The 13,993-nt window shown below is 46.1% G+C and overlaps 1 protein-coding gene across 1 annotated transcript in view; it reads left to right on the top strand.

Annotated features, from left to right (window-relative positions):
* Positions 1-913: 913 nt before the first annotated feature.
* The window catches only part of VPS13D (vacuolar protein sorting 13 homolog D), a 67,391-nt gene continuing 54,311 nt past the window's right edge, over positions 914-13,993 (top strand). The window contains exons 1-18 of the mRNA XM_015812740.1: positions 914-932; positions 3,341-3,515; positions 4,233-4,307; positions 4,896-5,086; positions 5,819-5,899; positions 6,333-6,449; positions 6,661-6,765; positions 6,866-7,036; positions 7,270-7,370; positions 8,056-8,224; positions 8,514-8,606; positions 9,145-9,355; positions 9,982-10,161; positions 10,833-10,963; positions 11,293-11,357; positions 11,814-11,989; positions 12,897-13,027; positions 13,695-13,827. Of these exons, the coding sequence (XP_015668226.1) occupies positions 3,419-3,515; positions 4,233-4,307; positions 4,896-5,086; positions 5,819-5,899; positions 6,333-6,449; positions 6,661-6,765; positions 6,866-7,036; positions 7,270-7,370; positions 8,056-8,224; positions 8,514-8,606; positions 9,145-9,355; positions 9,982-10,161; positions 10,833-10,963; positions 11,293-11,357; positions 11,814-11,989; positions 12,897-13,027; positions 13,695-13,827 (2,227 nt within the window). The 5' untranslated portion in view covers positions 914-932; positions 3,341-3,418. The remainder of the gene's footprint in view (positions 933-3,340; positions 3,516-4,232; positions 4,308-4,895; positions 5,087-5,818; positions 5,900-6,332; positions 6,450-6,660; positions 6,766-6,865; positions 7,037-7,269; positions 7,371-8,055; positions 8,225-8,513; positions 8,607-9,144; positions 9,356-9,981; positions 10,162-10,832; positions 10,964-11,292; positions 11,358-11,813; positions 11,990-12,896; positions 13,028-13,694; positions 13,828-13,993) is intronic.

Raw genomic sequence — 13,993 nt, 5'->3', positions numbered from 1 at the left:
AGTAATTTTAATGGGAACACAGCAATCAATATTTGGCTTTTAATTAGGTTTTAGTGGGGTTATTTTGTGTATTTTTGTATGATTTTCTTTGTATCCTGTATATTGTATTTGTGTTTTTAATATGCTGTGAACCGCCCTGAGTCCTACGGGAGAAGGGCGGTATACAAATTAAATTAACCTTAACCTTAACCTTAACCTTCGGGTGTGGCGAATCCTTCTTACTCCAGGTGTCACCGTCCCACGTTAGGCTGTGGAACTCCCCTCCCCTGCCCTGCCCTGCCTCCCTTCCCCACACAGGGATTTAGAGGCCACACTAACCAAAAAATGCCCTCCTTTTTGATGTGCTTGTCTTGCTTGCCACACCTGACGGGTTTCAAACTGCTTTTCCCAGCGATTGATTTTTTAAAAAAAAATAAAAAAAAATCCAGGGATCTCCTGGTGGTGCCCCATCCCAGCAGGAATCCCGCTCTGAGATCCGCCTTGAGATTTGTGGCTCGACGCCGCCCTCTGCTGGCGGAACGTCAGTCTCTGCTCGGCTCCGCCCGCAGAGGAAGGGAGTAAGCCACGCCCCACGCCCCCCACGGCAACCGCCAATCAGGGCCGCCCTCTGCTGGCGGAACGTCAGTCTCTGCTCGGCTCCGCCCGCAGAGGGAGTAAGCCACGCCCCACGCCCCCCACGGCAACCGCCAATCAGGGCCGAGATGGGCCGATCCGCGGGAAGAAGCCGCGCCTCACGCCCGCCACGCCGCGCCTTCTCCGTCGCCCCGGCAACCGCCTCTTCGCCTCGCCCCGCCCTCCCGCCAATCAGGGCCGAGATGGGTCGATCCGCGGCTCGGCGCTCAGCCGGCCGGGCTGCGTGGCCGAGCCTGGACCCGACGCGGGGCGGGACTTCCGGCGGGGCCGCCGCCGCCGTGCCGCGAGCAGCGTCGCAGGTTCGGAGCGGGGCCTGGGCGGGGGTCGCCGGGCGGGGGGGGCGGCTCCTCAGACCCGGGGGGGTCCCGTTGGGGGGCGCCGCGCGGCCCCCCCGCCCGAAGGAGGCGGAGGGGACTTTTACCTCAGGCCGCGCAAAGCCTGTCGGGAAAGGAAGGGGAGGGGGAAGCGCGGAGGAGCGCCCCCCCCGCCCGCTCGCTCGGCACCCCCCAACACCAGCCCTGCGAGGTGGGCCAGGACCTCGACCACCCCTGTATTTATCCCCCCTCACACACGTAAAATAAGATAAAAAATAAAATAAGATAAAGCAAAATAATAAAATGAAATAAGGTAAATAAAATATAAATAAATAAAAATAAATAATAAAAAGCATATGTAGGGGTGTGGGTCTGTACAGATGTTGTACGTGGTATGTTTTAGGCGCGTGTCATGTATGTGTGTCACTTTTGAGAGCGGGCAACTAAATTTCATTTTCGGCCCACAGTAAAAAAAAAAAAATGAGAATAAAGGTTATCTTAAACTAAAATAAGGGAAAATAAGGTAAATAAAATAAGGGAAAATAAGGTAAATAAAATAAGAGAAAATTAGGTAAATGAAATAAGAGAAAATAAGGTAAATAAAATAAGGTAAATAAAATAAGAGAAAATAAGGTAAATAAAATAAGGTAAATAAAATAAGAGAAAATAAGGTAAATAAAATAAGAGAAAATAAGGTAAATAAAATAAGAGAAAATAAGGTAAATAAAATAAGAGAAAATAAGGTAAATAAAATAAGGTAAATAGAATAAGAGAAAATAAGAGAAATAAAATAAGAGAAAATAAGGGAAATAAAATAAGGGAAATAAAATAAGGGAAATAAAATAAGGGAAATAAAATAAGGTAAATAGAATAAGAGAAAATAAGGTAAATAAAATAAGGGAAAATAAGGTAAATAAAATAAGGTAAATAAAAGAAGAGAAAATAAGGTAAATAAAAGAAGAGAAAATAAGGTAAATAAAAGAAGTGAAGGTAAATAAAAGAAGAGAAGGTAAATAAAAGAAGAGAAGGTAAATAAAATAAAATAAAAGGATGTTTCTGCTGCTGCCATCCCCCCCCCAACCTCTTTCTTTCCTGAGGGTCTTTTTTCTCCCCCTTTCGGTGTATTCCCTCCTCCTGAGGACAGTCCTCGACTTACAACCACAGCTGAACACCACCACCCCCAAAAAAAAACTTGCTATTACTAAACGGGTTCAGTGAGCTTTGCCCCGATGGATGACTTTTTCTCACCACGGTTGTTAAGCGAATCACTGCGGTTGTTAAGCCAGCCGTGCGGTCGTTAAGCGAATCCGGCTTCCCCCGTTGACTTTGCTTAAGGTCGCAAAAAAGGGGATCATCCGCCTGACCTCAGGGCGGCTGCGGCCGTCACAACTGTGAGTCGTCGCGTCCGTGAGAGAAAAATAACTTCCGCCTGGCGCAGTCTTGGCAGGGCGCCTGGGCTTTTATTGTGGTTTATTCTCTTTGATCTGGGTGTGTTAGGCAGGTCTGTCCGCGTTCTTTGTGTTCCTCCCCAGCCAGAAAAAAAATAAAAGAGTCTGGAAAAGTTTTGTTTGTGTTGTCTGAAGGGCTTCCTTCCCTCTCTTCCTCCCTCTATTTTGACTTAAAATGAATGTATTGTTTAATGTCCCTGCTTTCCCTCCCTCCTTTCTCTCTTTTTTCTCTTTCTCCCTTCCTTCTTCCCATCCCTCCCTCCCTTCTTTTTTTCCCTTTTCTCTCTCCTTCCTTTCCTCCCTCCTCCCACCCTCCTCCTTTCTTTTTTTCTCTCTTGCCTTTACTTTCCATTCCTTTGCTTTCCCCTTCCTTCTTTTTTTTCTTTACCTTTCCTTTCCTTCTGGTTGTTAAAAATTATATTTGTAGCCCCTGTTTGCTTTATTGGATTCAATTATGGAGTGTGACCAGCAAAATAAAACACAGAAGCAAGACTCAAATAAAACAGAAGTAGTGCCTCACTCACATAAAACTTAAAAAGACAGACATTAAAAACACCAGATTAAAAAAATACAATAGGATAAAACAAAACAATAAACCTTCTCATAGAAATTATTATTTGTGGTAGAAATGACTGATTGAAAATTATCAACTCTACTGGGGATGGTAGGAGTAGAGTAAGAAACAGACTATTTCTCCCCCATTGAGCTTTCCTTTAAATATATATATATATACTTACTCCCCCCCTTCTCATTTAGCCCTTTGCTCTGATGATGTTAACAGGTTGTTAACGAAAGCTCAGCAATTAATTAAAAAAAAGCCTTTTACCTTACATCCCAGAGTGCTTTATTGTAAGTGCACTTTTAATTGGCTTCTCCCTGGAGCTATTTTCACAGAACTGGGAAGTGGCTGCAGGGGTTGACAAACCAATGTTTGTTTCCCTGCAGAGAGTGGGCCTGCTCTGAACCATGGAAGGAAGGAACCGGGAATGATGGACTGAGTCGCCTCGTCTCCTATAAGTCGCCATGTTGGAAGGGTTGATAGCGTGGGTCCTCAACACTTACCTGGGCAAATATGTCAGCAACCTGAACACAGACCAGCTCTCGGTAGCTCTCCTCAAAGGTAAGGTCTTTGGGTAGATTTTCACCAAATCTTGCCACCCGGCGATCAGCCGGCGGCTTTTGGCCCCTGTGGGGCTTTAATGGGTGCCAAAAAAGCACCAGATTGACTCCAGCAGGAAATGAAAACAATGAAAATAATTCTCCAGTGATGGTGGTGGTGCTGTTCCAGGTAGTCCTCGACTTAACGACCACATTTGAGCCCCCAAATTTATGTTGTTAAGTGAGACACTTGTTAAGTGAGCTTTGTCCCATTTTACGACCTTTCTCACCCTTGGGTGTTAATGGAACGGTCGTAATTCCAGCAGCATCTGGAATGCTCTCGTTTCCACGTCCGATTATTATTATTATTATTATTATTAATATTCCATTTATCTTTATTTTCACGAGTCTTGTGCGAATATGAGATAGTGTGCTTGCTGGCTGAGTGATCCCCATTCAGGCTAAGCTATGGCTTGTTGGCTCTTCATACATCACATCACTAGGTCAGCAGTCATTGTGGTAAAACCCTCATTGTCTGGGCTTGTAGCTCTCCTGCTAAAGCGAAACGCATCGTTTTGTGGCTTGTGACAAGAAGGGCAGCCAGCCCCGTCTCTTTCCCTTATCTAGATATTCTGGGATATTCAGGGCATCATCAGAAAGGGGTGGGCTTTGACTTTTATTTAGGTTTTGCTATCTTTTCCTATGTTTTGCCTTTTTTTTCTTTTTCCTTTCCTTTCAGGGGCCGTAGAGTTGGAGAACTTACCGCTCAAGAAGGATGCCTTGAAGGAAGTGTTGCCATTTGAAGTGAAAGCTGGTAGATATTTGGGAAAGAAGGGGGGGAGGTGGAGACGGAGGGGAGGGAGGGGGAGAGAGAGAGAGAGAAAGGGGGAGGGAGAGAGAGAAAGAAAGGGAGAGACAGAGAGGAGAGAAAGGGAGAGAAAAGAGGTAGGGAGGGCGAGAGGGGAGGGCAGGTGAGAAATAAGATTGAGAAAGAGGGAGGGAGGGAGGGAGGGGGAGAGAGAAGAGAGGTGGGGAGGGGAGAGAAGAGAAGAGAAAGGAAGAGAGACAGAGGAGAGAAAGGGGGAGGAAAGAGGAGAGAAAGAAAGGGATGGAGGGGAGAGAGGAGAGAAAGACAGGCCCTCTAGCACAGGGCTCTCCAACCTTAGGCCCTTTAAGACTTGTGGACTTCAACTCCCAGAATTCCTGAGCCAACCAGGCTGGCTGGGGAATTCTGGGAGTTGAAGTCCACAAGCCTTAAAGCGCCCAAGGTTGGGGAGCCCTGTTCTAGCAGGCATATGGCTGTTTAAGACTCCTCCTGCTGGGATGGTGGTTTGCATTCAGATCTGGCCTCCTCCTGACCCACGTGGATCGTGTCCCGTTTCTCCCCCCTCCCCAACTGCAGGGTTTGTCGGCAAGATCACCTTGCAGATCCCGTTCTACCGTCCCCACATCGACCCCTGGGTGATCTCGGTCTCCAAATTGTACCTCATCGGCTCGCCCGAAAAACAAGAGGAGTTTGTCGAAGCGAGAGAGAGGCTGCTGGATCAGGAGAACAAGAGGGCGTTTCTCCTCGTCCTGGAAGAAAAATGGAAAGTGAGTCCACTTTGCATGAAAAGAATAAAAAAAATGGAACCATTTCTACCCTTCGGCTTGCATCGGACACCCCGAATCTGACTCCTTTTTCTCAGCATCTCCAGGAACAAAAATTGGCTTTTATGTTTTGAAATAATCGACCAGATGACCTGAGATGGGTAGAAAATTTGTATATATTCCCCGCTTCTTAGCCCTTTTCAAGCTGTGCCTGTATTTGGTGACATGACATGTTTTGTGACGTGCATTTTCATCACAAACTTTTCATCACAGACGTGGAGAAAGCAGCAGATGGAGAGCTGGTTTTTATTTTAATTTCTCATTTTAATTTTTTTACTTGTAAAATGGATTGGCCCTCCGTCTTACCACACGGTCACTCTTAATCTTAAAAAGATTTAAAACCGTACAGAAGCTTTCCCCCTTTTGCTGTGAGCTCTGCAGCTGAGTGGAATTGTTCTGCGGACCGTCTTGGCCAAATGGGATTTATTTTGACCGTCCAGTTTGCCACTCCTGTCTTTTTATGCCCTTGATTTATTCGCTGGCTTCATCGACTGCCTGAATTGGAAGACTCTGGGGGGGTTGTTACAAGGAAGTGGGAACACAAAACCCCACAACGGTATACACACACCAAGGTGGCCCCTCTACCCAGTCAATTAGTGGCTTCCTGAGAAACGGATTAACCTTAAAACCGGGGTTTGAGCTGAGTTTTCTCTCCTGCCTGTCCTCTTTTTTTAGAAAGAACGGGAGCAGATCGGAGAATCTTACTGGTATTCGGTCACCGCCTCGGTTGTCACAAAGATTGTGGAGAACATCGAGGTAAGTTGAACGGCTGGAGAATTCTGTACAGGCAGTCCTCAGCCGGCAACCATCGTAATTATGAGCCAGTTGCATCTGAATTTGGATCACCCGACTGTGGAGATGCTACAGCGGTCGTAAGTGTGGAAAAGGAGTCCTAAGTCTCTTTTTTTCAGGGCTGTTGTCACTTGAAACGGTCACTAAACGAAGCAGAACAACATCCAGATTCGGTCACAGTTCTGTTCCATGTAGCATCAGTGACTTAGGACCCTTTTTCACACTTAACGACCGTTGCAGCATGCCTCACGGTCACGTGATGAAAATTTGAACCGCTTGCAAACAGCATTTACGACGGTCGCAGTGCCTTGGGGGTCACGTGATCCTGTTTTGATAAGCAAAGCCAGTGGGGAAGCCAGAGACACCCCCACCCCTTGTTTTCCCTCTACCCATACAGCTCAACATCCAAGACGTCCACCTGAGATTTGAGGATGGGGTCACCAACCCGTCCCGGCCTTTTGCCTTTGGCGTCTGCATCAAACACGTTTCCATGCAAAATGCCACGGGCGAGCCGGTGAGTAAACATTGACCCCCGTATTAAGGCCACGAAACGGGCACCCTTCCCCACATAATTTGCTTCCTCCAGGGACCACACACCGGCAATTGTCGAAAGCCTGCCCTTGCCAACAGGAACACAACCTTCAGCCCAGCCATTGTTTCGCTGCGAGGCAGGAAGACTTAACAGCGCAATTGTGTGGCTCACGTGCCGTTTTTCTTACTCGAAGGTGGAGGAACTAATGAAGAAGAAACAGCTGGATATTTCCGACTTCAGCATCTACTGGGACAGCAGCTGTACCCTGTGGGGAGACCTGCTCCCCGAGGAACTGCAGGTACGATGCTCCTGTGTTCAATTTACGCAACTGTGCACACTCATAATGAGATTTTTTTAAAAAAAAAAAAACCCTGAATTAACGTGGTTCTGATTTCCAGGAAGCCATGGATAACAGCATGGAAAACCGGGATCATAAGTACATTGTGGAGCCCGTGTGTACGTCCGCCCTCCTCAAGAGAAACTGCTCCAAGGAACCCCTCCGCTCGCGGAATAGGCCACGCCTGGAGTTTGACATCCAGCTGGAAACAATCCCTTTGAAGCTTTCCCAGGTGGGGAAAAAACAAATAAATCAGAAATTTAGCGTTCCGCTAAAAGGTAGTCGCCGCTTTGAGCGGTGATCGTCGTGGTAATCCGAGGACTCTTTGTACAACGAATCTATCGTAGTTCTGCCTTCTCAAACAGCGGGGGTGGCATTTTAAGGAAAAATATTGGGTTCCCCTCCTGTGTCCAGCAGGGCGTTGTTTAAATGCCAGGATGCTTTAACATTATTTTATCCGTTCAGATGCAGTACCGACAAATTATGGACTTTCTGAAAGAACTGGAAAGAAAAGAGCGACAGCTCAAATTCAGAAAATGGAGACCGAAAGTCACAGTGACGGGAAAGTACGAGTTCTTTTTGTTTGTTTGTGAACTAGCCTGCAGGTTTAGCCACCTCCACAGTTTCTAAAACAAGAGGAGAAGAGCCAGTGTGAATCAAGAGTCTGGAGGGATTTTCCCCACAATTTTATTTGATTTACAGCTCACCAAAACTTAAGTTTATTAGAAAAAGTGCCGCCAAACTCCTGAATATTTTTTTTTTTACAAAATTGTTCCTAAAGTGGTTGAGGAGGGATCAAAATAAACGCCTATTTACACATAATTAGGTCTATATTTGATACAATATTGAGCGTGGCAGTTTGACGCACACTTTGGGGCGTAGTTAGAGGCAAAGGACCATGATTCGCATTGACAAACCAAAATGGGTTTTTTGGGTGCGTGTAATCTCACTTTAACCAGCATTTTCCCTCAACCCACTCTCACCCAGCTGTCAGTTATAATTTTTATTAATTTAGTAGTTCTCAAGCTCTTCTTCACCACCACCACCCTTTGAATACCCTTTGTGGCCACATTCCACGGCCACAGACCCCCCAAGACTTAAGATTTAAATCCTAACATTTCTTCAAGCCTTCACGGACCCCCTGTGACATCGCGAGCCCCCCTCTCCCCACGGGTCCACACACCACAGGTTGAGAACCATCGATTTAGGGGGCCTTAACCTAACCACAATTGCTTGTTTGGCTCGTTCCAGCTGCCAAGAATGGTGGCGCTTCGCCCTGAACACGCACCTGGCCGAGATCAGAGATCAGAAGGAGCGTTCTTCCTGGGAATTTGTGTTGCGTCGCGCTCGCGATGCGGTCTTGTACACGGATTTGTACTACAAGAAGTTGAAGGATTTGCTGCTTTCGGAGGAAGAGCAGGTAATGAGAGTCTGTAGCATCCTGAGATGGTTAATCCGCCAAGCCAGCATGTGTGGTTTTCATTCAGAAGAGCCCTCGCTGATTACAACATAAACCGTTTGTTGGACGTTAACAAGGGCACTGAAAAATGTGACTTAACGGTCATTTTTGACACAAGCATAGCAAAACGTTACTTAACCCATTTCTCATTTAGCAACGCAAAATCCCTGGCCACGGTGGCCGTCGTTCAGACGAGGACTGCCTGCATTCTCTTAGCAGTCCCTCGCAGTTTTCTGTTTTCTACCTGCAGGAGGAAATGGAACGCATCGAAGACGAGCAGACGTTTGAGGAGCTGAAAATCCTACGGGAAGTAGTTTACAACCGGTTCCAGGAACTGGCTGAGGTGAGAGAGGAGTCGAAGGTGTTACTAGAGGTTGGCCACTAGTGAGAGAGGCACGGTGTCCCAAATTTTGCAGAGCTGCCCTTTGGCTGGCATTGGCCCTTGCCAGCTCGTTTAATTTTTATTTTTTTTTAACTATTACCATCTGGCAGATGGTCCAGGATAATAAAAACAAAGAACAAACAGGCTGAAAAATAGGGGGTTTTTTTTAATCCCAGAGGTGTAACCGTATTAAATACCACAGTATAGTGCAACATTGAAGTGCAATATTAGAGGCAGTGTGAAGGACGTGCGTAATATAAGGTATGTTCTTGTGGTTTTGACTTGTGTGCAGTGTGCACTTAATTTTGTTGCGAGTTACACAAGGGCAATAAAGATATTCTATTCTAATTCCAGAGGAGGCCCTAGCCTAGCAGAAGTTAAGCCAAATATATGTGTATTTGAGTTGGAATGTGTTTGTCGCAAGCCCGTGCCACCTGTATTAATTCTTATTTTTAATTTTTTTTAAAAAATGGCTCAGGGTGCACTTATTCCCCTACAGACCACGAAGAAGCCCGATTCTCTGGATTCCACCTCGGAGGCTGACCTGGGAGGCGGCCGCAACAGCAGCAGTGGGATGCTGCGGTACCTTCAGTCCTGGTTCCCCGGATGGGGAGGTTGGCACAGCCAGTCCCAAGAAGCGCTGGAAACCAAGGCCATCGAAGAGCTGCTTTCGGACACCGCGGAAGAGTGGCGGCAGGAGGAGATGGCCGGTACGTTGAGCGGAGAGGCCGTGTTTCCCTGGACGCAGACAATCGTCCCTTGTGGGGTGCTTGGCGCTCTCTGGAACTTGGTTTCGTTGCCGGCCTTTTCTTGCAGACATTTCATGACCCAACTAAGTAGCATCATCAGTGCTCTGTGAGCAAAGCCCTTCCCCTCCTAGCACTGGTGAGGTTCTCTAGTTGGGTCATGAAACGTCTCAAGGAAAACCACCAAGCTTAGAGAGCACCAAGGACCCCACAGTCGTCGTCCTCCTCCTCCTCCTCTTTGCAAACCCCTCTCCCTGATGAGGTGCCCTAGTTGGGTCATGAAACGTCTCAAGGAAAACCACCAAGCTTAGAGAGCACCAAGGACCCCACAGTTGTCATCCTCCTCCTCCTCCTCCTCCTCCTCCTCCTCCTCCTCCTCCTCCTCCTCTTTGCAAACCCCTCTCCCTGATGAGGTGCCCTAGTTGGGTCATGAAACGTCTCAAGGAAAAGCTCAGAGAACACCAAGGACCTCCCAATTCAACCCAAACATTCTCTTCTATTAATAATTCCCTTCATAAACCAAACTGGGTTTGTCTTATTGTCCCCTAAGTTTTTTTTTAACCCCTTGGTACTTTCTTCCCGCAAACCAGGAGCTGATGATTTTTTTGATCCAGCTATCGATGTCTCCAATATAAATACCTTCGCCAAGAGGGACCACGTCCTGGTCAAACTAAACCTTTGGCTACAAGGTGGCTCCATCACGCTGTTGCACGCAGTGAAGAACAGCCGGCAGGCCAGCGAGAGAGCCTTCATGCAGCTGCAGTTTTCAGGTGCTTGGTCCCATTTTGTTCTTGTGAAATGGATGCTGGTCTTTGATAATGCATGATTCTGGTCCTACAGGATGATGTATGGGTTTGATAATCAGAGAGATGGTAGGTAGGTAGGTTGGTAGGTAGGTAGGTAGATAGGATAAGTGACAGACAGACAGATAGAAGGATAAGTGATAGACAGACAGACAGACCTAGAGGATAAGTAATAGATAGATAGATAGATAGATAGATAGATAGATAGATAGATAGATAGATAGATAGATAGATAGATAGATAGATAGAAGGATAAGTGATAGATAGATGATAAGTGATAGGGAGAGAGAGAGAGAGAGAGAGATAATAGAAAAAATGTTGTCGCCACAGAGTAAGGGCCTAATTTACATTTCTCTCATAACTGCTGTAAAAGGAAATTGGAAGTCCTGTCTTTATATTCTTATTTTTCCCCTCTCTTCTGCTTCCTGCCCTTGTATCTCGTCTGCTCTCCTATTGGGACCGAGGACTCAAACCCCATCAAGCAGAAAGAACTGCCTGGAACATAACTGAGAATCTGTTGGGCGTCTAAGGCTTGTTCTGGCTTGTGGCTTCTTCTGCCCCCTTCCTCCCTTAACGGGCTACGTCCTCGGCAGTACTGAGGGCATCCTAACCCTGGTTGGCTTGGTCTGTGTTTTCAGGCGTGACCATCCTAGCGGAAACTCTCCCTCGCAGGAATTCCTCCCTTCTGAAAGTTCAGCTTGGAAGCCTCTTCGTCCGAGACTTAGCGACCGAAGGGACTATATTTCCAGTCCTTGTCTTCCCTAATCCGGTACGTTGAACTCAGTGCCACGCAGGCAGCTTCTTCACTGTTCCAAAACTTAAAACTAACACTGATAATGTTAGCGAGTTGGGTCACGAAACGTCTGCAAGAAAACAACCAAGCTCAGAGAGCACCAAGGACCCCGCAGGCCTCCTCCTCCTCCTCTTACTCCCACTCCCCTTCTAGCACTGATGATGTTCCCTAGTTTGGTCATGAAACGTCTACAAGAAAACAGGCTCAGAGAGGACGGAGGACCCTGCAGTTCAACCCTGAGCTACCAATATTCTCCTTTATTGATCCATATATATATATTCTTTCTCTTTGTTTTCTCTCCCTAGCTTAAAGAAGTCGGCTGTGCCTCTTCCGTCAGCCTCCAGACCTCATCTTCCGACACTAGCAACCAAAGCAGCGGTAATATTTTCATTTTGGCAGCAGTTGGCCATCTGCCCTTCAAAATAGTCCCGGCATTTGTGAAGTGTGAACAGGAAGAGGGTTGCCTTTTAGTCTTAACCGCCCCAAAACATACTGTCAAGGTTCCAACTAATGAAACACTTCTAATATTGAATATTCTTGCTTTGACACATACGTAGTTTGCAGCTTCTTGGTGTAATGTTCAACCTCTTTGAATCCTATCGATCCCATCTTCTTTGCCCAGAAAAAGCAAGCAAAGCGCAAATCTCAAATTCCTCAAAGTCGGTCTGGCTATGCAGATTGGTTTTTAATGTTTGAGAGCAGCTGAACTATTCAGACATCGCCAGACCCTCAAAAAGCAGCTTAAAATTGGATGTTGCCTGCCCTGTGATGCTGGAGACTTGTATAATCCTGTTCTGCTGACAGTTACCCTTTCCTCCTCTCTCTCTCTCTCTGCAGAAGATCCTGTTCCAGTTTTTGAAATGCTGTATGAGAAAAACCCGGCTCGCAGCAATTTTGAGAGGCGGTTGGAGGTCAGCACCCAACCCCTGAATATTATTTACAACCCCCAAGCCATTAAGAAAGTAGCTGACTTTTTCTACAAAGGCAGAGTTCTTTCCTCTGGTGAGCCTTCTTAGTCTATTTCTTTTCCCGTCTCTCTTTTTTTTTCTCTTTCTTACATTTTAGGTTGTTTTCCTTATTGGCTTCACCCAGAGAATTAAGGTTGTGGGTTTTTTTTTTAAAGTGAAATAGTTTGTTTTATTGTTAAACCGTAGATTACAGGGTATAAAGAAGCCTTTGTCAAATACAGGGGGGGCTTAGTCTGTCTCTGGCTCCTAATCAACAATAGCCAGATTTGTTTTTTCAGGCTAAGCCGTGAACTTTATGCTTTAAACTTCCATGCTTTCGTGCTTTTAAGTTTTGATGTGGTGTGTTGTGCAAAATCAGTTGTTGTGACTCAGAAGCCACACTTTGCAGTCTGTGTGAACAAACCTTGTTTAAATGAGGCTTAGCATGATTCTAAAGGACAGGGTGTCTGTAAGCAAGAAATAAAGATTTTTACTTAAGCTTCCAAACAAAAAACCTACAGTTGAAATTTCCACAGTAATAAAACAGCCTGACTGAAAATGACCATTGGCTTAACAGAGTTGGAAGAGGCCTTGGAGATCTTCTAGTCCACTCCCCTGCTGAAGCAGGAGACCCTAGACCAGGGGTAGGCAACCTTGGCTCTTTTATGACTCGTGGACCATGCTGGCTCAGGAATTCTGGGAGTTGAAGTCCACAAGTCATAAAAGAGCCAAGGTTGCCTACCCCTGCTCTAGACCATTCCAGACATTCACTTCTTAAAAACCTCCAGTGATGGAGCACCCACAGTTTCTGGTGGCAAGCAGTTCCACTGGTTCGTGGTTCTCCCTGTTAGGCACGTTCTCCTTAGTTCTAGGTTGCTTCTCTCCTTGATCAGTTTCCATCCGTTGCTTCTTGCCCCGCTGCTGGACAGGCAACCTCAATATCTTGGTGACCCTTCATGCAGGTTTCGGATGTCAGTCCGAGCTGGAACTGAGAGTGGCCGAAGCTGCCAGAAGACAATACAACAGGCTCAAGATGCAAACCAAGGCTGAAATCCGCCAGACCATCGACCGGCTGCTTGTCGGGGATTTTATTGTGAGTATTGCTGTGGGGGACTTTTTTTTTTGCAAGTTGTAACCTGCGTCTCTGCCTGAAACCCAGGATTTCAGGAAATCCCATTTTGGGTTGGAAGGCAATTAGGCCTACAGCCTAACCAGGGTGTCTCAACCCTGACAGCTTTTAAGATGAGTGGATTTCAAATCCCAGAATTCCTCTATGCTGGCTGGGGAATTCTGGGAGTTGAAGTCCACGCATCTTAAAAGTTGCCAAAGTTGAGAAACACTGCTCTAAACAGCTTTCTGTTGTAATATTAAAAATACAAGCTGGATTTGACCATCATACTATCCCAAAACCATACAGGTTTTGGGTTTAGCCAGTTGTGGGAAATCTGCCGTTTTCATTTGTAAACCATGATTTTAGACTTGTCATACTTCAGTAAACTACGGATTATTCAAGTGTCTGTTTACATCTAATGAAGGCAACTCGATGTGTATTAAAATCAACAATCTTGATTAAAATTGGTCCCTTTGGTAGATCCTTTGAATTTGTTCCCCTAGGATACACAATTGCCTCCTAGTAAACCTGTTTCTAGGTTTGTTTTTACGGTTATTGTGCTTCTAGGCCTGTGCTTTTAAACTTGAGGTTTGTAGCTGGAGAACCCTTTTGACTGTTTGAAAGATAACCAGATTTCGCTTGGTTTTAGGAGGAAAGCAGGCGTTGGTCCATCTGCCTGGATATCTCTGCCCCTCAGGTGATCTTCCCGGACGACTTCAAATTTTCAGACCCTGTTTTAGTCGTGATTGATTTGGGCAGAATGCTGCTTACTAATTCCCAAGGTGTGCGCTCTTAATTTATTTCTAAGTTTGCAATCAAAGAGTCTGTGTCTCTGCGGGATGGGACAACTCGCCACGGCCAAGTCCACGCCGGGACAACACACTAGAGGACAGTCCCAACAATTCAGTTTAATGATTATTTTAATTTTCGTCATTCACATTTCATATT

Source organism: Protobothrops mucrosquamatus, unplaced genomic scaffold, assembly GCF_001527695.2.
Source record: "Protobothrops mucrosquamatus isolate PMUCROS unplaced genomic scaffold, P.Mucros_1.0 scaffold109, whole genome shotgun sequence".
Taxonomy (NCBI): Eukaryota; Metazoa; Chordata; class Lepidosauria; order Squamata; family Viperidae; genus Protobothrops; species Protobothrops mucrosquamatus.
This window is presented reverse-complemented; position numbering and strand designations above follow the sequence as displayed.